Genomic DNA, 27,139 nt, shown 5'->3' with positions numbered 1-27,139 from the left:
CAGCCAGGTACACCTCTGCTACAGAACTGTTTGGTTCCAGCGCTTTGCCTCACAGCTCTTCTCCTCATGGTTTTACCTACAACTCACCCACCGTCTTGTGTTTCTCATGTATTCAGTGCCATATCTGTTTCCTCCTGAGAGTTGTGATTTGCCCTCGGTTACAGACTGTCTTAATGCACAGCTCTGAGGCATGGGTCTATTGGAAGGTTTAGGGACACCATTGTGATATCTCGGAGTTTTCAGAAGGGGGGCAGAGTCTTGCCTTGGGTTTGGCTGGCTCATCTTATGGGATGGATCTTGAGTTGACCATCTGAGCTGAACTTTGTCCTTGCGCCACTGTACACTCGCAGCTGGAGAAGGTTCCAGAAATTCCCATGGGATCTGCTGACCTCTCTGGTGATCTCATCTGTTTTCTCTTCACAGCAGCAAACCCTCTGCTCTGCTCTACTGCCCGCTACCACTGCAAGAACGGCCTTTGCATCGACAAGAGCTTCATTTGTGATGGGCAGAATAACTGTCAAGACAACAGCGACGAGGAAAGCTGTGAAAGTTCACAAGGTAGGAAGCTCTTAAGCTCAGAAAAGTAATCGTCACAGTCACCCTCGAGATAATGACAGCCAGGCACGCCTCTGCTGCAGAGCTGTTTGGTTCTAGCACTTTGCTTCATGGCTCTTCTTCTCATGGTTTTACCTACAACTCACCCACCATCCTGTGTTTCTTGTGTATTCAGTGCCGTGTCTATTTCCTCCTGAGAGTTGTAATTTGCCCTCAGTTATACACTGTTACCATGCACGGCTGCAGCTTTCCTCATTGTTGCATACTTGGTGGCCACGTCATTTTCATGGAGTCACTTTCTAGGGATAGATTCCATGGAGAGGAGCATCTGCACCCATTTCTGACGACAGCCTTCCCCACCCCCCCCCCCCCCCCGACCATTGGCATGTCACTTTCCTTTATGCTGCTGCTAGCATTATTTAGGCATCTCCGTTTTACTGTCGTATTCCCAGGCATTCACTGCTGTTCTATTTTTCCCACTTTGGCTAATTTAGGAGTCATCAAATGATCGCTCCCCAAATGCCCGCATTTGCATGTCCCTGATTATGAGCAAACTTCTCATTTTTCCCCCTCATGTTTGTTTACTACTTTGTTTCCTCTCCCGTGACTTGCCTGCCTCCTCTCAGGGTGATGCGGGAGCAGCAGGATTCTGCTAGCGAAGATGGGAGGATGTGATTTTCCAGGAACTTGGAAGGACACTGTGGGTTTATAGGGTTATCATGCTACTCCCATGCCCCCACCCTGGCCCCACTGTGAAAGTGAGCCCAGGAAAGTGACCAGGCACAATTCTTTACTCACTGACTCTTTCTGACTCTACATGTATTTTAAGCATCTTAAAAAATGTGTCTCTAATATGATAAATGGATGCCATCTGTGTGCCGTCTTTATTTTTTTCACTTTATTTTCTATTACTGTGATTTCCCCAAATTGGAGCTTGTTGGTAGAAGTTCACTATTTAGGCTGCTGTACCATATGCTGCTCTATGACGATACCATGGTTTTATAGATTGAATAAAATTGTAAAAGATGAAAAGCAGGAGAAATGGCAGGTCACAGGTTAAACTCGTGTGTGGGGGGAGCGTGGGGGGGGGGAGGGGGGGCAGGATGAAGAGAACAAGCTCCCTGAGGTTAGTTGTAGACTATTCTCGTGGTCCTTTCTTTCATCCTGGTAGGTATCTCTGCCATTCAAAATGTATGCATGCATCAGTGAATGAATAAGTAATGGGTTGTGTGAAGACCAGTGGGGCCAGTGGGTCACAAACAGAGGATCGTGATCCAGCCAAATCTGCACCCTGAGAGTCCTAGGAAAGGATAATGACAGAATATGTGTTGGCATGGATTTTGCCAAAATGTGTGCAGGAAGGAAACAGCTGAGTGCTGGGCAGTATGAGCGTTTGCTTGTCCTGGGGAGCACTTTTGTAGGTCTTCTCTTTACCAGCAGGAACCTCAGCACCCTATGGGAGCCTTCTGAGAAGGGAGAACTCAGGCTGCACCCCCAGATGTCCCAGCAAGCCAGTGTGGTGGCCAAGAGCTGCACTCTTTGGTTCAGCGCTTGCCTGTTTAGCATCTGGTGGTCACCAGGCGTATCCACATCTGAGAACCCCTGTTTGACGTTAACATTGGTTTCTAATCTCACCACTTGCCTAGGAATCATTACACTGCTGATCAAACAGCTGAGTATTTCAAAGTCAATGTTTAATAAACCAGAACATAACATCTGGATGCCTTGTATGGCATTGCCACAGTCAGGGATAGATGCCAAACAGAAAGAGAACCAGCAAGTCAATTTTATATATATATATATAATATATATATATTATATATAATATATTATAGCTTCAGCAGGAGAGATCCAGGAAGACTTTGTGTAAATATTGTTTCTTGCAATTTATTTCCCTCCCTCCCTTCCTCCCTCCCTCCCTTCCCTTCATTCCTTCCTTTCTGCCCCACCTGACTCTACTCAGGGGTTACTCCTGGCTCTATGCTCAGATATAGCTCCGTGTGGGCTCAGGAGACCATCTGGGATGCTGGAGATAGAACTCAGGTTGGCCGCATGCAAGGCAGTTGCCCTCCCTACAGTCCTATCGCTCTGGTCCTGGTTCCTACCCTTTCTTGTGTGTTTATATACCTTAGACTTGCTTATTGTGTCCTAGAGTATCTAGCCAAAAGACTGCGAAAGTTATAGTCTTTATCCTGAAGGTTTTGGAAATGTGTGTGCCTTCTTCCACACCCCTCCCTATTCCAGTATTTCACTGGTTTGGGGATGAAGCAGGTTTTTGCTTACCCTTAAAATCCTTTCCCACCCCCACACCATTTCTAAAACATCCAGTGTAGGGTGGTATCTGTTTACATAGTGCAAATACACAATCCTGTTGGGCACAGAACTCACGACATAGATATTCATTGGAGCATCCATCCTTAGCCTCTCAGCTTGGTGCCTTCCAGACCCAAGTGAGACCCCATATTCCAGCACCCATACTTTTTGCCTGTGTTCTGAGAAAGCAAGTCCCGCTAGAGCACGGGCCTCTGCTGACTGGAGCCACCCTGCAAGGTTGCTCTGTGTGTTGGGCTTTAGTTGGCAGCTGGAGAACAGGGAAAATGCCTTTCTCGCCTCTCAGATCTCTTGGAACCTATCGTGGAGCATAGTGCCTGCGCACACGGGCATCTGTGAGTACCGAGGATTAGAACAGATTTCTTGGAGGATGTTGTAAAGTGTTGTAAAGCTGTGTTTCATTTGCACCCTAGGTGCTATCGCGCTGAGCGTGTAAGTTACGTGAGTGTGTGTATTCATCATCTGCAGATGGTTCTGTGTATTGTTCCTGTTAGTGTTCAAGTAGGGTAGGTGAGACCCTCATTGGCTTTGTTCAAGGACGGCCTGCCATAAGCAGGAGGTGGGGATGTGGGTCCACTGTCTACTTGGCCAGCCTGCAGGTCCACATACCCTGCCGTGTGAGTGCCCCAGCTCTAAGTGGCCTTGTAATATTGAAGGGCAGACTCTCACCATTTCTCACTGACTGTATTTTTGAACAAAGGAAGCTCCACGTACCGGTGGGTAAGGCAGGCTCACTCATGGTGGGCGTTTAAAAGACCAGGTTCCATGCTGTGTCTTCCCAAAGATTTTCACAGGTAGCTGGTTTAGACAGAATTCAGTCCTTGCCCCTTAGGGTTTGACCCATTGTCATCCTCCACCTTTTAATAATAGTGAACATGTATCGAGTTTAACTCACTACTTCTATACAGAGCTCATTTAGTCAGAATATCTCCTATATCCTTTGGCTGGGCTTCCAGCCTTACAAAATGCATCTTGGTTTTCATTTGATGTAGAGAAAGAAAATTATATTTTATAGTGGTTTTTTTTTTTTTGAGTTGAGAAAACTGGCCCTATAAAGGAACTATGGGACTTGAAATGTTTTCCTTCTAAATGGATGAAAGTTTAAAAAAAAATGTGCTGAAACTTTGGAGTAGAGATATTGTGTGTCTGTGTGCTGGATTGTGTGCCTCTCTCTCCTCTTTGCTCTTCTGGGAGCAAGTTTCCTTCCTTGCCCTTGGCATGGCAGTCTCTGTTGGGAAGTGGAAGTGGGAGTGGTGCTATCAAGGTAAGGTGTTGTGATAGACCGAGAACACGCTACAACTATAGAATGTTAAGCTGGGACTTCACTGACAGGAAACCTGTTTACTGGATTATTCTAGAAGCACTGGCATTGTATGCATCTTGCATATAACAACCCTGGTACTCTGAAAATCTCGCCAGAAAATACATCTAAGAGTCTTCAAGTCTTGTCATGAGTCTGATGGGTGTGACAGTACTCAGGTAGCCTTAAATTTCCTGGGACTAGATCCTAATTGAACGTGTAACTTCTTCCCAATGTTGGGTGAAGGACTGAACCAGGCAGAGCCTCCAGTGATCCAGTCCCCTCCGTTTATACTCATCTGGACCCTATGACTTTGCCTTTTGTGTCTTCTTCTTTATCCCTTTTTCATTTTTCGAAGGGGGTGTCAAGGGGTATACGTGGCTGTGCTTAGAGCTCATTCCTAGTTCTGTGCCCAGGGATCTGTTAGGGATCCTGAGGGTCGAACTAGGGTTTACTGAATATAACACAAGTGCTTTTACCCCAGTACTATCCAGCTCTCTTTTTAAAATTGGTATGTGTGTGTGTGTGGGGGGGGGGGGAGGGAGACTGGGAGGGGGCAGATAAAGACACTTGTACCATCTAGTTTAACCACATTTTCAGTGTACAAACAAGAGTTAAATATGTTTACAGATTGCTCTGCAGCCAAGCTCCAGAACATTTTCATCACAAATCTAAAAGGCAGACCTGGGAGAATAAAACAGAAGGGCATTTGCCTTGTATGCACCAACAGGTATTCCATCCCTGGTACCAGTATAGTTCTCCGAGCACAACCAGGAGTAATCCCTGAATGCAGAGCCAGAAGTAGACCCTGAGTACTACTGGGCATGCTCCCCAGTCCCCCCCAGAAGAAACCCAGCATTAAAACACCATGCCCATTAAACAGCACTTCCACATTCTCCCTTCCGCAGCTCTCCCCTGCAAACATCATCTGCTTCCTGCCTCCACAGATTTGACAGTTCTAGATACCTCATATAAGTGGGATCAGACAGTATTTGTCTTTTTATGACTGGCTTAGTTCACTTAGCATAATATCCTTAAGGCTCATCATGTGTCAGAATTTTCTTCCTTTTTCATTAAGGAGGAATCATATTCCTTGTATCATATGCCACAGTTTGTTTATCCATTTGTCTGTTGATGGATAAAGGCCCTTCTGCCTCTTGGCTCTAGTGAAGAATGCTTACTCTCGGCCGGGTGTACCACCTGTGAATGGCTTTTAAGGAAGAAAAGAGCGGCAAAGGAGACAGCTATCAGTTCCAAGATTAGATTACAAATGACTCTGGTGTCTGTTTTGCTTATTCGCTCTCACTCACACGGAGCAGGCAGGCTGCCTTGTGCATTGCGCTGTGTACAAACCCACGTGGCAAGGAAATGGGAGCGTTTCGGACCCAAGTCAGCGAGGAACTGAGGCCTGCCAGAAGCCATGAGGTGGGCTTGGATGTGACTCTTCAGTGGTCCTTGCACCAGCACCCATCTTGATGCAGCCTTGTCAGGGGCCCTGTGCCGGAGCTAAGCGTCTCCTGGACATCCGGCCCAGAAGCTGGCAAGTGTGTTTGTTTTTTCCCTTAAAACCCCTTATTTGGGGCATAAATTGTTATGCACTGGTGAGATGCCATTATGTTACTCATAAATAGTGAGTGCCCTGACGTACATCACCCCTTTCAGCTTCCAGTTGCTCTGTCACAAGAAGCTTAAGAAATGCGGGTAATCATGAAGGGCTCAGACTTTTTTTTTTTTTTTTTGCTTTTTTGGGTTACACCCGGTGATGCACAGGGATTACTTCTGGCATATGCACTCAGGAATTAACTTCCAGCAGTGCTCAGGAACCATATGAGGTGTTGGGAATCAAACTCAGGTCCACTGCATGCAAGGCAAATGGCATATCTGCTGTGCTATTGCTCCATCCCCTCAGACTTTTCTTTCTTGCTTTTTTTTTTTTTTGGATGGGGTGATGGATGTTTTGGGATACACCCAGCGGTGCTCAGAGGCGATGCTCTTACACACACACACACACACACACACACACACACACACACCACAAACCAGGCATGCAAGGTTAGCACCTTCCCCCCCCACCCCGCACCCCATGCTAAGTGTCTATCCCTCAGGCTTTGGGGAGGACAGCAGGCAGAACATCTGTGAGACTCCCCAAGGCTCGGAGCAAGGGTTAAAGGTCAGCCATCACCTAAGCATTGAGCTTGTCTTTCTCTTCTCAGTTCTCACAGAATCCCTTTCTGTGAGAGGCGGTCCCTCCATTTCTAGATGAAGAACTCAGAGGTGCTTCCTTAGCCGGTGACCCTGCAGAGTGCCCCCGTGGTGCAGCCATGGAGGAGGAAACGTGGCCATTTTCCCATCATGCCATGGCCATGTCGTCTAGCTACCACCCAGTGGGATCTCACGCCCAGGCGGGCAGCCCTGCCTCCCTCTTTGTGTCTGTGTCCAAGGAGCACTCTCTCCCTTTTCATCCTCCAGTTTTATTCTTCGTGAGCAAAAAGACTAATGATGCCTGTCTCCCATCCTGGCCTGTGAGGGATGCGGAGACGGGAAGCTCGGCTGAAGGAGCCACCGATGCCAGGAGAGTTAATTGAGGTTTTGGCAGTTGGGCTGCAGTTTCTTTATCTGGCATGCTGTATCCTGGTGATAATAATGCTGGAGGAGAATTTGGAAAACGAGCCGAGAGCTTTGGCATCTCACCAGGAGCTCACAGTGACAGCTTTGTCCCGTTTCTCCTGCAGAGTTGTGTGTGTGTGGGGGGGGGGGGGGGCGGAGGGTGAAGGGATGGGGGTGCAGAGAGGTGTGAAGAGAAGAGTATCACCATCCTGGCAGCCGGCAGGAAGCGCGGTGGTGCCTGTCTGTGTTGTGTGTGGGTCACAGACGAATGGCCTTGGTCCAGTTTGAAGTGGGTCTTAGCCTCCAGGTCCAGAGGTTGAAGCCCTGTTGTCCACTGCCTCAGTAGATAGCTGGATGTGCATCACAGACCAGGGCCACTACAGACGGAGTGAAAGGAGTCGTACTGGAGCAGGGTGGCCCTTGGGTCCAGCGTAACCGGCTACTTCTCACGGGGACACATTTGGACACGGGCACACACATGCGGGTCACATGAAAGCAAAAACACGGGATGCTACCTTGACAAGGAACATCCAGAGATGGCAACACCCCAGAAGCTGGATGAGAGACAGGGCATGGATGTGCTCCCTCTCAGCCATGTCGGATCACCTTGTTTGGGCCACAGGACCCACTGGCAAAGCCCCCGGGAAATCACCCGCAGGAGGGCACAGCCTTGCATCCAATGCAACAGTTGAAATATGGATGAGGACTGGAGCGATAGTATAGCAGGTAGGGTGTTTGCCTTGTAGCGGCCAACCCAGGTTCGGTTCCCAGCATCCCATATGGTGCTCCAAGCACCGCCAGGGGTAATTCCTGAGAGCAGAGCCAGGAGTAACCCCTGTGCATCACCGGGTGTGACCCAAAAAGCAAAAAAAAAAAAAATAAAAAGATAAAGAAAAGAAAAAAGAAATATGGGTGAAAAGGCATGAAACAGAGAGGCAGAGGAGGGAGACAAAACATGACAGACCAGGGGGCAGTGGGCTTGCTGAGCAGGATATTTCCCAGTCTGTGGGCTGTAGGATGATGAGCAGAGCACTGTACCCCACCTCCAGACCTCCAGAACTCAGGCAGAGGTCTCAGCTGGGTATTTATTCCTATGCCTCACTTAGAACAAGGGTCCTGGGCCACACACATTAGTGCGGTAGGCATGTGGCAGAGAAAATCTAACTCCAGCTGCATACATGCAAGCCAGGAGCTCCAGCTTTGCTGGAGATGGGTTACAGTGTGTCACATGTTGCAACATGCCTTCTCCAGGTTGAATCCTTGGCCACAGCCTCTGCTAGGAAGCAAAGCCAGCACCCTATTCCCAGGGGAAGGAGCTGATTAGCCCCCATTTGTCCAGGTCTGGCTCACCTGGATCGTGGATCGTCTTCCCAGCCATGCAGAAGACACAAAAGGTGTTCTGCAATTTGGAGATGGGAATCTGTAGGGTGAGGAAGGGAAGAGGAAAGGGAAGGCAGGTGAAAGTTTCCTTTGAGAAAGTGATGCCGGCTCAGCCACTGGGGGGTGGGGGGAGTTAACGGAACAGGATGGGGAAGGAGAAAACAACCACAGTGGACATTCAGGCTGGAGAAACGGGAGGTCCACGGGGAGTCCCCTGTGGGGCAGGAAGGGAATAATGGAGAGGGAGGGTGGAGTGGTCAGCCGTGGAAGGATTTGGGACTCTTAAAGGCTAGGGAAGTCGGGATGAGACGGTGAAGGGGTGACCGGGATAGGCAGGGTATGGCTTCAGGATGTAGTTGAGTACTGGGTGAAGGCGTCGGGAGCAGAGGTCTCCTGCCAGAGAGTGCCACGGGGGTGCTAATTTTGCGGAACTGGAAACGCTGCTCTGTTATTTTCTGGTTGTGTGCACTTTCCGCCCTTCTGTTCCAGGCCTCCCGCTGACCTGGTAATTGGGAGTAAAAGCAGCTTCTGCTTTTGGAGGAGGCCTTTGTTTCCCATCGAAAGATAGAACCGGAGATCATTTCTAGAGAGAGCACAGGGCGCACGAGCACTTATTTTCTTTCAATTTTAGTTGTTCACGTCTGAACGAAAAAGAGCTTTCTGCGTTTGAAACAAAGAAAGAAACAGTCATCCTGGTTTAGAGGATCCAACCTAATCTGGCACAGCCTAGGATGTAATGGGTAGTTGGTATTTTCCACAGACCTCATGGTCGCTGAATCGTGTCAAGAGCTTCATGCCTCATGGTCAATGAATCATGTCAAGAGTTTCATGAGGGGGTCCCTGGAGAGATAGAGCACCCCTAAAAATTTATTTGAGGGGCTGGAGTGATAGTACAGCAGGTAGGGCATTTGCCTTGCACGCGGCCGACCCGGGTTCAATTCTCAGCATCCTGTATGGTCCTCTGAGCACCACCAGGAGTAATTCCTGAGTGCAAAGCCAGGAGTAATCCCTGTGCATCTCTGGGTGTGACCCAAAAAGAAAAAAAATGCTGGGGGCCTGCATGGCTGCTGCCACCACTGCACTAGGAAAACACCAGTATTTCAATAAACTTTGAGACTGTGGGCTGTAGCGATAGCACAGCGTTTGCCTTGCACACCACCAACCTGGGTTCGATTCTTTCATCCCTCTCAGAGAGCCCAGCAAGCTACCGAAAGTATCTCGCCAGCACGGCAGAGCCTGGCAAGCTCCCCGTAGTGTATTGGATATGCCAAAAACAGTAACAACAAGTCTCACAATGGAGATGTTACTGGTGCCCGCTTGAGCAAATTGATGAACAATGGGAGGACAGTGCTGTGTATATATTTGACTTCCCTTGCAATAAAAACCCTACTGGAGGTTTGATTAGCACAAGGAGGGTGGGTGCCTCCCTCAGCCCTTATTTTAATTTGAAAGTTTGAAAAAGCCAGGTTGAACTGGAAGCAGCAGAAATGCTGAGTCCATTGGGAAGAAACCCAGGGAGGCTGGGAGAGACTGGCTGAGGTCTGCCTGCTGTGCCTGGGAGCCGTGCTTCTCCATCATGGGGCTTTGCATGGAGAGCACTTCTTGTCCTTGAACCCTGCCATCAACCATCGCCAGATTTCTCAAGTATCCCAGCTTGAGAGCTGATCTGAATGGTCCACACAACCATGCTAATCGCTTCTAGATCTCCCAGGCCGCGGGGCCCTCTACAGTGGTGGTCCTTTCACCTCCCCGAGTCCTGACTCTCCTTCTCCTCCCTCTGCTGCCATCTGTCTCCATCCCTCCCACCTGAACATCTCCCCACATAAGGACCATGGGGACCAGGTGCTGAGAGTGGGGTACCCAGCCGCACCAGAGTCTACTCAGCACCACCTGCTCCCTGGCAAGACTGGGCTGTGCCGCTCAACTCCTCCGCAGGAGGCCTCCACCCTTCCAGTTTCTGCACAACGGGCATCCCTCCATCTCCTCATCTCCCGCCTCCCTGCCAACACTCTTTTGACTCTCTGGACCCTTTCTTCATACTTAAACTCCAGCCGTGTGCGTCTACTGCCTGCTCTTTGCCCATTCTGTCCTGCTCCGCCCAAGCACTGGGAGAAACATAAAGCGAGGGGACATCAAAGCTGCTCGCAGGCTGCCAGGGATCAGCCTAATGCCCTGCAGTTAATTACCCTGATGCGTGAGAAACGTGGTCAGAGAGGAGCGAGTGGCAGGCGTGGGGGCCAGGCTGGGCAGGGAGAAATGAGTATTTTCCTCGGGGAGTATGGCAAGGCTTCAGAAAATGAAATCGCTGCCTTGTCATTAAGGGTAAGTACAAAAGGACCCAGAGATGGTGCAGGTGACACGGGGTTGTCTTGCCAGCAAAGAGCAGCATTCAAAGATGTGTCAAGCTGGAGCACAGGATGCGTGCATGTGTGTGTGCTGGAGCAAAGTATGTACCTGTGTGTGCACATGTGGTAAGACAGGGTGCAGGAGGCTGTTAGGGAGATTTCCCACTGGAAACGGTCTTCCTGCACACTTCCTTTGCAGGGTGATGCCCAAGGAGAGAAATCAGAAGTAACCACATGCTCTAAGTTAACCACTTTTCACAGAGCAGCTGATTTCATCCTTGCCATGAGATTTCTGATTCTCTGTGTCTTCCTAGTCCATCTTAGCCCATGGGCAGGGAACTCTTAAGAAGATGATGGTTCAACAGTTTGAGAGGTTGGATAACCCTGGGCTGGGTAAACCCCCCTTTCTGTTAACGCAGAGACTTGAAAATCTTGGGTTAGGCAGCTCAGCACTGTTTCTGTCTCAACCCCATGTGTCCCCCTGAGATCCCTGTGACTCGTAAAACTGGAGAGAGGTGAAGTCTCCATCAGCCCTGTTCTTGCCATTTTTCTTAGTCCCCCAGCATCTCTTGCTTCTTGTTGCTCTTGGGAAACTCAGTGCGTGATCTGCCTCTTCCAGCTCTGGGTCTGGTTTGGAGACATTCCAGAACCAACTTCTCCAAAGGTCATTTGTCACTCACGTCCCGTTTTTGCACTGAGTGTACTGCCTGGGAGACCCTGCCAGGTGTCTTCGAAGCTGTTGCCTTCTTCAGTAGTTTCTTTTCACCTGCAGAGGAGAACCAGAAAGACAACATGGCAAACTGGAGAAATGCCCCTTGCAGCCCTGCCGTTGCCCGCCAAGTGTTCTAGGTGCCAAGCTCCGTTATGTAACATTGTCCTCAGCTCCTTCCAGACCAGGTGCTCTCCACGCACAGTTTTTGGGGAAACGCCACTCTCCCAAGACAGCTCTGAGCGCCCCCAGCCACTATTGGACAAACCCCGGGTGGACGTGAACCCAACACTGGTCAATGGATGGACTCAGATGACTCTCAGATACAGACTTCCTTTCCCCACCCCTCTGGAGGAGGCTAAGCTCACAGTGTATGGGGGTGACACAAAGCTGCTGGATGCCACTGTTGGGAGGGCAGAGGTCCTCATTGATAGTCCTGGTCTGCCTAGAATGGGCTTCTCCTTCCTGCTCCTGCAAGAGGGAGATGGATATGGTATTGGCTTTTGTCCTGATTGACTGCCCAAGTTCTGACTCACATCCCCAGGGGGTCTCCTGCGCCTGCTTTGCAGAGAGGAAACCCTTTCTTTTCTCTGAATCTTTCCATAGGCTCTACAGGATAAGCTATTGACAGGCTATTGACAGACTAAAATCTCTGGAGTCAGGAAGGCTCAGGTTACATATTGCTGAGTCTGAGAGTCTGGGAGGGGTGGAAAGAACAGAGGGCCACAGGTGTGCAATCCATGTGTGAAGGTCAGCTGCAGGGTTTCCACTGGGAGGATTCTAACATCAGATTCTTAGTTTGGAATACACAAGGTCCTTCAGGGACCCTATCAGTCAGAAAACAGGTGAAACCACCTGGACAGAGATTCCATATTGCCTCATGCCTCCAGTGGCTAACAGGATGGAGGTTGCAGATTAAATGAGAGGAGATCTCGCACAGAGAACGTTCCAGGGTGAGCAGTACTGCCCGCCACAGGCTCCTTCCCAGGGGCTGCTCTCGTGGCCTCTTTGCCAGATAGCAGAAAAAAGGGGAAGACCAGGGCAACTGGCTTCATCTGAAGGGAGCATCTCTCAGGATACTCTGAGGGTGAGACGGCGAATACAGTTGAAAGGATGAGAAATACTGCCCCCAGAGGGTATCAAAAGAGGTGCTTGGTGTATATGTCTCCTCTTTTGTGGGTTCATTGCTGAGACCTCTTGTACCCCCTTGAGTCCAGGTCTTTGCCAGGATTTCGGAGTCTGATCAAGGGATCCTTGTTCTTCCCAGGGCAGGAACTGCCTTTGATTCGGCTTTAAGCACTGAAGTCAGGAGGCCTCAGATTTGGGTCAATTTGCATCTGAAGGAACTCTCCAAGGGCAGATGCTTTGTCCTCATTAGCTGACTTGTTAAGCAATCTTTCCCAAGTGGCTCAGAACTTTTTATAGATTTTTCCCTCCTGCTCTTTTGGTTTATCAGCACCTGCAGGCCTCCCTGTTGGAAATGTGCTGTGGTGGGGTTGGGGGGTGGCGTTGAGGAAAGGGGGAAGCAGTGAGTGACACAGTGAACTTCCCTCTTCCAGGCTGTCCGTGTCCTGTTGCTTTGTCCTTCTCCTCCACACCTCACTGTCACAGTTTCATCCCCCCTCCACCTCCTTTTGTGGTTTGGGCCCAGGACTGGCAGTAGTGGGTCAATGCATGATGTATATAAGACCCTGTGGCACCTGGTCTCGAACATAGATCTCTGGCATGCAGATCATACATACACTAGCCCTTAGAGCTCTTTCTCCCCAGCCCTCACAGTGGCAGTTTCGTTTTTTAATTATTGCTATTAAATTTGGGAGGCTATACCCAGCAGTGCCCAGGAGCTATTCATGGCTCAAGAGTGACCCTGAGGTGCTTCAGGAACCATACAGAGCCCCTGGAACCAAACCAGGATCTGCTATGTGCACGGGACGAGCACCTTACCTCCTTGTACTCTCTTCAGCCTCACTGTGGCAGTTTTTAAGTCCATCCACACTTCTTCCACTGAGACACTTTGCTTGAGAAGTGGACCCAGGTCCTTTCCCTTAGAAACAGGGCCCATGTTTACAATGATTCTTGCTCTGAAGCTTTTTATTTCTATGGCCTTGTATGAAAGTCTGGGCAGCTAACTCGGCATTATATTCTCGTTCTCTCTCTCTCTCTCTCTCTCTCTCTCTCTCTCTCTCTCTCTTCAGTATTTTTAATTTTTTTCTCTTTTTTATTTAACCACCATGGTTTACAAAATTGCTCATAGTATAGTTGTTAACAGTGTTCTAACACCAATCCCATCACCACTGTGATTTTTCTTCTACCACTGTCCTCAGTTTCCCTCCATCTCTCAAGCCTGCCCCCTTAGCAGGCATAACATAATATATTTTACATCGCCTGTTACAACAAAATGGTAAATGGAATTTGAAAAAAATTGTAAAAGAATTTGTGAAAATGATGATATTCACGGTCACGGTTCTCCCCTTGTTCATCGATTTGCTCGAGCGGCCCCAGTAACATCTCCATTGTTGAGACTTGTTGTTACTGTGCTTGGCATATCGAATACGCCACGGATAGCTTGCCAGGTTTTGCTGTGCGGGCGAGATACTCCAAGCAGCTTGCCGGGCTCTCTGAGAGGGGTGGAGGAATCGAACTCGGGTCGGCCATATTGGCCGCTTGCAAGGCAAACCTTACCTGCTGTGCTATCGCTCCAGCCCGAAAATGATATTAAAATCATTTTTTCAGGATTCACTTAGCTATTTGTTGAAAGTTGAGCCTTCTTTGTTATTGTTTTTGTTTAGTCAACTTAGTGGACTTCTATGCTAACTTTCCTATCAGTTTTGCTGTGAGTAATGTAAAATTTGGAGGTCATGCATAGAAGTGCATTCCAGGAACCGTAGAACTGGGACAGTTCTTTGGCTTGGCATCTCTTGCAATTAATCCTGAAGATGTGAAACTGGGTTGTTTATATGCCAAAGGCTGGATTATTCTCCCTTGAAAGTTTCTGCTACCAAGTATATAGGCCAGTACCACACAGACGCCATATTGTGAGGCAGCCCAGAGCAGCCTTACCAGAGAGACCATGGAAAGGTCAAGGAGGAGAGATGCAAACAGATGTACTCAGACCCTTGGCTGCTTCAGCCACTGTCTGATCACAACAATGTGAGGACCCCTAAGACAGACCCATCACTTCCTTTTCTGAATTCACCAACCACAAAAACTGGATGATGACAAATGCCACGGTTGACTATCAGCCATTAAACCTGGGGATGATTTGTCATACAGTAGTAGCTATTTAGAACACCGAGCAGAAAGTGTCATCCTGTGCTCTTAGTCTGTACCCTGAGATAGAAAAGCTTCCAGTTCTTCCCTGACCCCTCATTTCCCAAGAGGGCTTTCGTGGGGCCCGGTTTTTCCTGAACTCCCAAAAGCGGGTATAGTACATGTGAGCCACAAAGGACACCAACCTTCGGACTCCAGTGTCATGTCTTAGTTATGCATGGCTGTTGCTGGTCATCTTCGCATTCCCTTAAGCAGTGCCAAATCCTTCCTCACCTCAGTTGTCAATCCACAGAGGCTGTGGAAGGTGCTTCTGATGGCAGCTCAGCTTGCGAGCTGCCTCTCCACACCTTCTGCGGGACTTGGAAGCCAGAGAGAGAGAGAGCTTGATGTTCTCATCAGCTTTGTGTGAGGTGCCGATACAGTGCAGCTTATGAGATGTGAGAAAACTTAAAAAATAATCCATCAGGCTTTTCATATACGTTTTCAGAGTGAGCTGATTTCCAAAGCCCCTCCCCATCACATTGAAAGCCCCATTTGGGCCAGAGAGCTAGCTCAGCAGGCTGAGTGTGTGCTTTGTGTACAGGAGACCCCCTAGTTGGTTCTCAGCAACACTTGGGCTCCTAGCATGGCTGGTGTGATCTAAAAACAAAACAAAAAAGTTAGTAAAAACTTTGTCACTGTCACAGTCCTCCCGTTGTTCATCAGTTTGCTCGAGCGTGCCCAGTAACGTGTCCATTGTGAGACTTGTTGTTACTGTTTTTGGCATATCGAATATGTCACGGGTAGCTTGCCAGGCTTTCCCCGTGCGGGCGAGATACTCTTGGTAGCTTGCTGGGCTCTCCGAGAGAGGTGGAGGAATCGAACCCGGCTTGGCCAGGCTGGCTGTGCGCAAGGCAACGCCCTACCCCTGTGCTATCGCTCCAGCCCAGTTGCATAACGTTAATCACTCTGTGACTTTGGGAAAGTTACTTAACCTTACTGAACCCCTTCAACACCAAGATGACAAGCTTTACCTCTCCGAAGGATTGATAGATCACTGGGAGGAATAGTGCAGGGAGGTGAGGGTATTTAGCTTGGAGTAAGCTGTAGCTTTCTGAGTCCCTTGTCATTGAACTGCAGTGGTTTTTCAGCCATTAGTCTGCAAACCAGTGCCACTGCTGGTCTGAAGGGATGAAAAGGTTTAAAATTACATGTCTCATAACACCTCCTCAGGTAATGTCCTTGGGGAAATTTGCTGGTGAAAAAAAGGACATCCCATTTTCTTTCATTCATTCAGCTCATCTTGGGATGCACCGCTCAACTAGAAAGGCCTCTGATGTCAGGGGGTTCTGTTGCCCAGTGCAAAGTCCTTTGTGAATGTTGATTAGTCTGTCATCCCGTTGTTCGTCGATTTATTCCAGCGGGCACCAGTAACGTCTCCATTTGTCCTGGCCCTAAGATTTTAGCAGCCTCTCCTTACTCATCTTTCCCAATGCTGCCGTATTAGAGGCTCTTTCAGGGTCAGGGAAATGAGACCCATTATTGTTACTGTTTTGGGCATATCGTATATGCCACGGGGAGCTTGCCAGGCCCTGCCGTGTGCTCGGGTTATTTATCAGGAAGAGCAGAGACTTGCCTCTTGAGCAGAGGAGTCATCTTTTAGAGTAGAGTTGCGTGGTAGAATCTGGAACAAGGGTTTCAAAATTCTGAAAGTCTCTGGAGCACCTCATCTTCCATTCCAGACAGTCCCACTCAGAGACAAAAACAGCAGCCCCTTCCGACTAATTTATGGCATGTTTTCTATTAGCATTGCAAAAATTTGCACAGAGGGCGCTAAAATATGGCTTCACATCATATTTAATACTTGCTATATTTAAATGAAAATGAACTGAAACGTGAAGGAAAAAAAGTAGAGGGAACTAATTTGCTGGATTTGCAACTCCTCCCAATTCTGCTCTTGTCTTTGTGCTTGTGTATGTTTCCGTGATGGTTCTGTATTGTCTTTCTGTAAAAATTATTTTGAGTCAGAACCATATCGTCATGTTTGGAATACTCCAACTCCAAAGAACCTGAAGAAAGGCAGCACCCCAGTGGAGCTGGAACAGAACCAGTCATTGTCTGAGTCCCGGTTTCCCACCTATCCGACACGGTGACCACCTTGGTGGCATGGTGGCTGTTGATCCACGTTGGCTCCGTCAATTCCTGTCACTGTCACTGTCACTGTCCTCCCGTTGTTCATCGATTTGCTCAAGCAGGCCCAGTAACGTCTCCATTGTAAGACTTCTTGTTACTGTGTTTGACGTATCGAATATGTTACGGGTAACTTGCCAATCTCGGTAGCTTGCCAGGCTCTCCGAGAGGGGCAGAGGAATTGAACCCAGCTTGGCCGGACTGGCTGTGTGCAAAGGCAAATGCCCTACTGCTGTACTGTCTGTCCAGTTGGTGGAAATGATTTAAATTCTGACTGTTCTCTGCTGGGTTGACCCTTCAGTTCTTGGTCTGGTAGTAAAATTCAGATGCTTCTGTAGGAGGTTTCTGTTTTTCATGGAAAGATCTAGAAGGCTGATCAGGGGTCTGTGGATATATTAAAGGCACAGCATATCTAGGATGAAGAAATACATAGTGTAGAAGGGTTAACAAAAAAGGGAATGCCCTGCCACAGAGGCAGGGTGGAATGGGGGGATATGGGGGGTTGGGAGGAATACTAGGATCAATGGTGGTGGAGAATGGGCACTGGTAGAGGGATGGGTACTCGATCATTGTATCACTGAAACCCAAGCACAAAAAGTTGTAAGTCCACAACTGTACCTCATGGTGTTTCACTAATAAAAATTTAAAAAAAAATAGAAGGGTTAACAGCAGTCTAGAGAAAGGTGGGGGAGGAAAGTCATTTGGCAGTGTGGACTGTCAGTTTTGAAGTGCTGAGGCAGGAGCTGGAGGCGTGACATGCATTTCATGAATGGGATTGGGAAGTTTTTGTGTCTTTGATGGAAGGTAGTCTCCATAGTAAAGACTGAATTATCTTGCTCCAAATACCAAAAGTGAGCTGGTCAGAAATCAACACTGTTATTTATTTGGTTATTATATTATACAACTTTTATTGAGGTACCATGATTTATGGTAGTGTTAATCATGGGTTTCATGAACATATCATTCAAACATCACACCCATTACCAGAGTATGTGATTCCCAAGGGTTCCATCAGTTCCCACGCTCAGTTCTGCCGACAAAATACCCAGTTCCGATCTTTTGGCCATTTGTTTTTCCCTTGCTTTCTTATGTTTCTTACATATAAGCTTCTTTTTTGCATGTATGTGTTGTATGTGTGGTGTGGTGTGTGTGTGTGTGTGTGTATGTGTGTGTGTGTGTGTGTAATGGCACCTACACATGATCTTTTGTCTTATACTAGAAAGTGGAGTCCCGGAGAGGTGATTTGTGTAGGGTCACCAGCTAGCAAATGGACAAGCCCAGAATGGGAACCCTCAGATTCTAAATGTAGGAGTTTTTTTTTTTATGTGCTCTTTAAGAAGGAAAAATAACTTAGACCTAGTAATTAAAGGAAAAATTGTATGATAACATGTTTGATATTAGCACTTTTCCTGCTGTGTCATTTGACTCACGTGGATCTCCAAACAATAGGAGACAATGTGTGTGTGTGGGGGGGGGGGGGGCGCACAAGTCTGTCTGAAACAGCTCACTTTCTGCTGTAAACTGAACACTGTATTAGGCTTATGTATGTGTGGCATTGGGGGAGGGGGCAGGGGGGTTGCTGAACATTACTGCAGATGGTATTATCAGCAAGTGTAAAGTGTATCACTTTCTCTGGGGTTTTAAAAATAGCTTTGTTGAGATTCAACCCAGACACCTTAGAATTCACCCATTTAAAGTGCAATGTTCAGTGTTTTTTTAGTAAAATTCACGTGACTGAACAGCTACCATGTTCTAATTTTATAATACTTTCAGTCCTGCTACAGAAAGAAACCTTGTCCCAATAATCCTGCTGGCTGGGAAGTTTCTCTCTCTCTCTCTCTCTCTCTCTCTCTCTCTCTCTCTCTCTCTCCCCTCCTCTCTCCTCTCTCTTCTCTCTCTCTCCCTCTCCTTCTCCTCTTTCTTCTCTCTCTCTCTCTGCCTGTTAAGAAATTTCATAGATAAAATGTAATTTTTTTTTAGATGCCTTTCACTTAGCCTAATTTTCTCTAGATTTAGCTACACAACAGTGCATATCAGTACTTCATTTCCTTTATTGCTTGAATGATATTCTGTGATATGGATATATCACATTTGAGTTATCTGAGCATTAGATAAATTTGGAATTCTTTCCACTTTGGTGCTGTTGTAATTAGTGCTGGTATGAACATTGGTATATGTGTTTTGTATAAATTTGTGTTTTCGTTTCATTTGGGTTTATACCTGAGAGTGGAATTGCCGGATTGTGTCGTTGCTTGATGTTTAATTCTTTGAGGAACTGTCACACTTTTTTTTTCCAGTGTGGGTGCACCATTTTACACTCCCACTTGTTTTGTATAAAGCTTCCTGTTCTTCCTCATCCTTGCCTTTGAAAACACTTGGGTATTTTTGTTCAGTTTGGTTGGGTTTTTTGTTTGGTTGGTTGTTTTTCTTTTTAAATTTATAGTAGCAAGTGGTATGAATGAGCCTTACATAATGGTTTCGATTCCCATTTGATTTCCAACATCTTCCCAATGATGTTGAATATCTTTGCAGAAATGACTGTTTGGAGGTCTTGTCTCTTTTAAGTTAAATTATTCATTTTTTTATTAATGATTTTTTAATATAAAAACCTGGGCTGGAGCAATAGCACAGCGGGTAGGGTGTTTGCCTTGCATGCAGCCAACCTGGGTTCGATTCCCAGCATCCCATATGGTCCCCCGAGCACCGCTAAGAGTAATTCTTGAGTACATGAGGCAGGAATAACCCCTGTGCGTTGCTGGGTGTGACCCAAAAAGCAATATATATAAATATATATATACGCATATATAATATATATATATACCCTTATGTGACTTGCAGATATTTTCTCAACTACACTTGAAGTTATTTCCTTCTTGATGGTACCATTGGCAGCATATAAGTTTTAAATTTTGTTTTGTTTGGGGGCCACACCCAGCAGTGCTCAGGGCTTAACTTTGTGCTCAGCGATCACTCCTGGCATAGCTCCGGGGACCATATAGGATGCCAGGGATCGAACCCAGGTCTGCCGCAGGCAAGGCAAGTGCCCTACCTACTATACTATCACTCCTACTCAACTAGTTTTAAATGTTGATGAAATCCAACTTCTCCATTTTTCTTTTGGTTGCTTGTGCTTTGGGACATCATCTCTAAGAAAAGTTGCCTGGTCCAAGGTTCCAGAAATTTACTCCTTTGTTTGTTTTTCCCAAGAATTTTATGGTTGTAGCTCTTGCAGTGAAATCCGTGGTCCATTTGGAGTTCATTTTTATGGCTGCAGCACATTTGGAGTCTAACTTCATTCAAAGGCCTGTAGCTCTCCAGTTTTCCCTGCCCCTGTGGTAGAAAAGGCAGTTCATTCCCCCGTTGAATTGTCTTGGCATCTTGTCCACTTTGTTTTAAATAAATACACTTACCTGGACTCCCTCAGCTATATATCTAATCTGGAGACAAATTCACAAGTCGTGTGTGACAGTCCCTGCCTTCCAGGGATTTATATTCAGTGTGGATGAGCCGAGAATTAAAGTTGAAGGAAGCCAAAGCTGTGTGATGAGATAGAAAACATTTATTATTTTTATTTTTTTCTTTTATGGGTGTGTGTTATTGGCAGTGGGGAGTTGCAGAGCAGGGACCACCACTCCTGGTAGCACAGGCCTAAAGGTTCAAGTGCTCAGTCCTCACAGTGCTTGGGGGCCACTGCGAGAAGTATGGATTGGGCACAGGCAGTGCTGGACATCAGACTCAGGGCCTTGCCTCTGCTGGAGTTACCCCCCACCCAACTGGCAGACATTTTTTTAAGGGCTCAGCTCCCTTCCTCACTGGACACCCTGATACATTGCTCCCTTCTTCATATCATCAAAATAGTAGTATGTTTCAGGGGCCAAAGTACAGCAGGTAATGCATTTGTTGTGCATCTGGCCTGCCTGGGTTCAGTCCTTAATACCACGTGCAGTCCCCTAAGCACCACCAGGAATGATCCCCAAGGCACCACCAGATACCAACCAACAGAAACAAAAAGGTACATTTTACTCCACAGAAAGTTGTTGTTGTAGTACAGTTGACTGTGTGGAAGTGGTCCTCTGAGTGTTCACTATATGCCAGAACTTCTCTGAGCACTTGATACACATCAGTCACTTAAAACTCTCAATGAGGCCTGCAGGGACAGCTCAGTGGACGCATGCTTTGCATGTTGGAGGCGTGGATTTCACCCCCGCACCAGCATCACACCACCACTGCAAATACAATTTTTTCTCTAATTATTTGGTCTAAGCTATTTTTCCTTCTTATAAAGCACATGAAAAGAAACCCTACATTTAGAATCTGAGGGTTCCCATTCTGGTTTTGTCCATTTGCTAGCTGGTGACCCTAGACAAATCACCTCTCCGGGGCTCCACTTTCTATTATAAAACAAAAGACCGCGTGTATAGGTTCCACGTGAGTAGCCCCCCACACTGCTGGCTGTGAAAGAAGGAGAGGGAGAGGGAGAGGAGGATAGGAGGGGGACAGGTGGGGAGGGGGTTTCACTAATGATTGTACCTGTGGCCCAGAGAGATTTGTCACCAGCTCTGGTTTTTTGGCTCATACATGAGGAATTCGGACCTGAACCCCACATCCCACCACCCGGCTTTCACCCCCAACATCTCAGCAGTATAGCAGAACCGTCTCTCTCCTTCCGGCGTGCAGCACATAGTTGGCACCCCAGATCCTGGGTTGAGTCTCCAGTCGGATGAATAATTGACGAGAGGAACAATGACCGGGCAAAGTAGCCGTGGCCAAGGGAAGGACTGATTTATGGGAGAAAATTAGAGGGATGAAATCTGTAGATAAGAGGCAGCTTAACTGAGAGTGATGGCTGGAACCAGACGGCGCCGGGGAGAGGAATTGTTGAACACGGCTGGTCGTCCATGGTAGCAGGATTGTGAGCCTGAGTGCCCAGGCGAGGCCAGAATGTAAATGAGGAACCACAACGCTGGCATTCCACTCCCGGTCACAAAGACCCAGAAATGCCATCCATTAGGCAGACGCACCCCAACTATCCAACCCCCATCCTGTGCAACCTGCTGGCTGTAGGGTGCGGGGCTCACCTTTCATCCAGGAGCAAGTGGTGCAGCCTGTTCATCCCATGTGTTACCTTCAAACAGCTGGTCCTGCTGTGCAGGAGAAGCAGATCTTGGAGCAGGGCAAGCATGGAGGGAAGCCCTGGGTGTTGTGCACCAGCAAAGCTTGGTGTGCTCTCAAGAATGACTCCTGCAGGAAGCGGTGCCCCCCATACCCCTGCCCCTACTTCTCAGGATGGAAGTCCAAAGTTCATGTCCGGGTTGGCAGGGGTGGCCCCTCCAAGAACACTGGGAGGACACGAACCCACTGCTAATGTAGCTGTTCCATGTATGATTATGCAGTGGCTGTGGGCCAGGCTTTGCATCATAGTGTTTCATATACTGACCGGAAGCCCTCAGGGATGCCTGCCCTTGTGTTATAATCCCAGTTTTGTGGAAGAGGAAGATTGAGGTCACAGACCTTGGCAGATGCGCCTCTGGTCATTGAATTGGTCGGGTCGTGTGTATCACCTTGGCTGGGCTGAGGAACACTCAGGGTGCTGGTAATGTTGGACAGACTAGTGAGAGTGTTTGTGGAAATGGCTGGTGTTTGTGCTTGGAAATGAGTGAAGTCGATGGCCCTCCCCAGTCTGCCAACCTTGTCCAATCTGTTGGAGACAGGAAGGCAGAGAGAGGGTGAACTTACTCTTTCGGAATATGCATTTGTTTCAGTCCTCAGGTGTCAGGACTCTGGGTTCCCACACCCGAGTCTTTGGATTTGGGTTGTAGCTGTGGTCTTGGGATTCCCTGGGTTTCCAGCCTGCAGTGAGCAGTCTTGGGATTTTTCAGCCTCCGTTATCCCTTGAGTTAGTCCCTCAAAGTAAATCTCTCTTCCTCTCCTATCCAGCTTCCTTTCTCTTCTTCTCCCTCTCTCTCCCATCCTTTTTATCATCCATACTTCCATCCATCCATTCATCAATCATCTGTCCATGCTTTCCTCCATCCTTTCAGCCATCCATCATCTGTCATCTAGCCTCCCTTCCATCCACTCATTCTTTCATCCATCTTGCTTTCCATTAATCCATCCATCCTTCTTTTCTTCCAGCCATCCACCCATTCATACTTTCATTCAGCGATCATTCCTTCAATCCATCCATCTTTTCATCTTTCCATCTATCCGTCATTTAGTATAGCTGCTCTATTATTTATCTGTCATATCTCGGTAGTGTTCCTCTGGAGAACTCAGCATGTTAGTTGGTCATCAAGTCCATGGCAGCACCAGGACTCCAACACTCGCTGGCCTTGGTCCAGCTCTTAACCACCAATCTAAGACATAATCACTGGCTCCTGGCAGTTTGCAGTTTAGTTCAGGTGATGAGGAGTGTGCTGGGTTTGGATTAGGCGAAGGAATCCAGACAAACAACTTAGCGACACTGGCCGAATGGGGCTGTGGCTGAGGCCTTAGAGAATGGGTGGGGGCCGTGAAAAGAGCAAGGACTCGCTTTGTGCATTTTAGGGTTACAAACTTCTCAAGTCACCTCTCCAAGAGTGATTTTTCATCTGAAAAGTAGGAGGAAAATCAATCTCATTGATTAACTTTTGAAGAGTTAAATCGGTTGGTAAAGGGTTCAGTGCAGACCCTGGCACAGAGAAGCACCAGTAGACGGTAACAGTTCATTGTTGCTGGTGTTACTGTTTGTTTTCATCCTGATCCAACAAGCAGTGCCACCAGAGGGGGTAAGTCTGCCCAGCCCTTAAGAGACTTAGAGTCTAATGCAGGAGGAAGCAGTTTGGGGTCTGGGAAATGTCATTTGGGATTGAACCCTGGCCTTCTGCAATGAGCGTTGAGCTCTTATCTCTGGAAGGAGGGAACATAGGAACAGTTCATTCCCATCAAACCGGATGCCGTTTTTTCTGCCCTCCCTATTCCCTGCTACTGAGTGTTCAGCAGAGTATCAAGTGAGCAACCATCAATCTATATACATGTTTGTTTGGGGGGGCCATGTCTGCCACTGCTGGGGCTAGAGGTGACTTCTCCCTCAGTGCTCTCGGGAATCATCTGATCCTGGGAATCATGGGTAAGGCTGCTGCACGCAAAGTATATTTTCCAGCCCTGGGAACCATCTAACCTGGCCCGTATCCATCAATATCCTTTTAAAATCTGATGTGCATAGTGCAAGGAAGTTGTACCCAGTCTTTTTTAGTTTGGTTCAGCTTCCCCATTTCTGGGCCAAGCTGAGCTCTTTCTCTGCAAGTTGCACTCAAATTTGCTTTTTCTGTTTCCCATTGGATACCGGGAGCAATAGCCTTCCCCCAGATCATGCTGTTCTCACTGCAGACTGCGGAGTGCAAATGCCCAAGCCCGGCCGTGCATGCAGAGTATCTGCTCAGGCCGTGTTCCGCGGAGCAAGGCTGTGACCCTGACCCAGCCCCAGTGGGACTGGACCTAGACTCGAGCCACAAATGTCTGCTCCTTGGCCCCGCAGATGTCTTCTTTTCCAGGAGACTGGCCTGCCCGTGGCCAAGTGCCTTCCTGCCATGACTCTCCAACGCCAGCTGCCCAGACCCCGGCAGGCCTGTTGTGGTCGCAGAGTTGAACTCCGGCTCCAGCCAGCGCTGCCTTTTATTAAGTCTGCCTCCGACTCATTATTTACGCAGACTGTAAAATAAAGCTTAGCTCAAAATTACTGTAAGTCGACCCATCCGCGTGAAGCCGGCAGCTGGACCTTCACAGTTGAAAGCAGACTAAATAAAAGGGGGAGGGAAGATAAAGAAGCACTGCAAATAAAATGTCAGGGAATGCTTAATTATATAAAGGTTATGCGTCTGCCTGCATAATTGTCTAAAGTGGCTGATGGCAACAGCTGGCAGAGGAAGCTGGTCTCCGCTTCTATTTATGTGTTTATCTGGTGCCTGTCACCGTAATGGCTGCAAGCAGTATTGATCGCAGATTAATTTGCTCCATGCCTTCTCTATCTTGGCTCAACAATTGGAAACTTAACCGAGTACATGGTGAAAACTTGGAATTGTTGGGGAAGGGCGGGTGAGGGTGGACAGTGTCCATCCAGTAGGGCAGAAACCGGCTCTTAATATTATTCCTGTTGGGTTTTTTTTTTTTTTTCAGTGTGAATACTAACACCCAGAGAGGTTAGGTAATTTGAAAAAACTTACACGGCATTGAGCATCCTGGAGATGAGTGAGACGTTTGCTGTGCTGGGTGGAATCGGGGGAATTGTTGTTGTTGTTGTTGTTGTTGTTTGAGGGCCACCCCAGATTGTGCCCATGGCTTACTTCTGGCTAGGTGCTCAGAAGTGACTCCTGGCAGACTTGAATGATTATATACGGTACCAGGGATTGGACTGAAGTCAGCTGCATGCAAGGCAAGCATCCCACCTGCTCGACTATTGCTCTGGCCCCAGGGGAATTATTGCAGTGTCTCTGTACTCTAGACATCAGCTCTTCACCAGAGACTGCCTCACCCCATGAATTCCAGCTTGGAGCTGTCTCGGCTGCACATGAGAGTCTGCTGAGAGCCAGGGTCCCTCTGCCCTGCTGTGGTCGCTCTGCTTCTTGGAAAGGCTCAGATCTGACACAGTCGCCGGATTCCTGGTTTCAGCCACTCCCCACCTTTAGAGGAGTGAGGGGAGGGTAGGCCTTGGAGAGGTCAGGAAAGGGAAGCTGGCCCGCAGAAGAAACTATCTGGCTGTAGGCTGTGGCCTTGGGGAAGAAAGTCTGATGCTTTGGGTTACCCAGGAGAATCACTGTTGGTCTTGTTTGGGTTTTTGGGTGGAAGCTCTGTAACATCACCAGCATAGGATGTTGTGTGGTCTAAGTTGTCCTTTTCTTTTTCTTTCTTTCTTTTTTTCCTTTTTTCATATTAGAAGGGCCTGTGGGCAATCAGGACCACACCCGATTGACTGGGGGATGTGAAGCATTATTGTGCTGGGGATTACAAGCCACGGCTTTGCACATGTGATACAGGTGCCGACCCCACCTGTCCCACTTGCCCAGCCTTGGGTTTATGGTCTTCAGGAACTCAGTGTTCCATGTCTGCAACTTTAATTTCCTTTTTAATTTCTTTTGGAAAGAAGAACTGGGGAGTTCAGCCATTGGCAGGGGACCTGTGTCGAGAGGCAGTGGGTGTCGGAGAGGCTCCGTCATCTGTTCGCACACAAACTCCAGGGTTAAAGCCAATGTGGTCAGGGGCACCCAGCCAGCTCCACGCAGTAAACAGAATCAGCCTGCAGGAGAAGCCAGGGCATGAGGGATGGCCATGTCTCGTGGTGGCTCACAAGGGACCCCTGTGTCTGGTTTTATGCCTTTCCCAGGTTTGTCCACTGAACACCTTGCTTTCATGGTTGGAAAGGAAGATACACACTAAAAAGCCCACAGCAGCAGTATTCATAAATACCTGATCTTGTGATCTTAATAGAGAAGACCAGGGAGATGATCATTAGAACTCGATGTGTCGGTTCTAAAACCAAACTTAATTTTTATGATTTATAGTAAGGCAGTATTAATAGAATGAAATCACCGGCTTGCTGTGGTGTAGGGGATCGTTGAACAGGCATTTGAAAGATTATCAGTTACGAATAGTTTCTCGTGAAATTAGAAGTAGCAAGTAAAGCCAGAGAAGGGAGCTAGGCACTTACGTGTTTTAATTTCTACAGTACATGCAGTTTCGTTGGCCTTGGGCTGTGTTCTTATTCTCTCTGCCTTTTCCCCATCCTGAAAATAGTGTGTAATAGTATGGGCTGTTAAGATTATTCTTAGATGAATTAATGTTTGAAGAAACTCTTAGAATCAGGCTGGAACATAGCAGTTGCTCCACGAATGACTGTTGCTGGAATATTCCTGTGATACTTAGGCATTCGGCTTTCTGCGTGTGTGTCTCCTTCTCCGACAGAGCTGCGGCAAGGAAAGTCACAGCGTAAATCTGCAAAGATGGGCAGAACACTGGATCACATTTGAGCCACCACACTCAGTTCTTTTAACTAGGTCATACCATCTGGTCCTTGCACCTACTTTGTGCCAAGTGTTTCATTACTCTCTGCATGTGATAGCCAGGGGTGCAGAAGCTCAGAGAGGTTCAGTCACCGGCCCAGGGGCACACAGCCTGGTGCTCTCAGGCACAGTGTTCCATTGCCTACATTACATTGTCTCTTCTGCAGGTGCCCATGGTACACCTTCGCTTTAGCATCCCTCCTGTGCATCCCAGGTGCTCTAATTCAAGATTCTTCAACTTTTTCCCTTTCATATCCCTGTTCACCTAGGAACTGTAACATGGGCAAGTGCTGCTTGGGACCCCTCAGGTTCAATACGTGTGTGTGATTTGGAGTTGGTTTTGGTCACTGGCTGTTCAGCAGCCACTGACTGATGCTAGCTGTATCACTGTACCCACATTCAGGGAGGTGAGTCCGGAGCACGTTTAAAAAGCCAGGCT

General features: G+C 47.9%; 1 protein-coding gene across 2 annotated transcripts in view; it reads left to right on the top strand.

The window, feature by feature from the left end:
- Positions 1-27,139, top strand: part of LDLRAD3 (low density lipoprotein receptor class A domain containing 3) — a 283,792-nt gene that overhangs the window by 168,783 nt on the left and 87,870 nt on the right. Inside the window, exon 4 of one of the 2 annotated variants that reach the window (XM_056136987.1) lies at positions 427-558. In XM_056136987.1, the coding sequence (XP_055992962.1) occupies positions 427-558 (132 nt within the window). Of the gene's footprint in view, positions 1-423; positions 559-27,139 lie in introns of both variants that reach the window. The other variant, XM_056136978.1, reaches the window with a different exon arrangement.

The sequence above is a fragment of the Sorex fumeus genome, unplaced genomic scaffold (assembly GCF_029834395.1).
Source record: "Sorex fumeus unplaced genomic scaffold, SorFum_2.1 ptg000007l, whole genome shotgun sequence".
Lineage (NCBI taxonomy): Eukaryota > Metazoa > Chordata > Mammalia > Eulipotyphla > Soricidae > Sorex > Sorex fumeus.
Note: the sequence above shows the minus strand (reverse complement) of the source record. Positions and strands in the feature narration are given on the sequence as shown.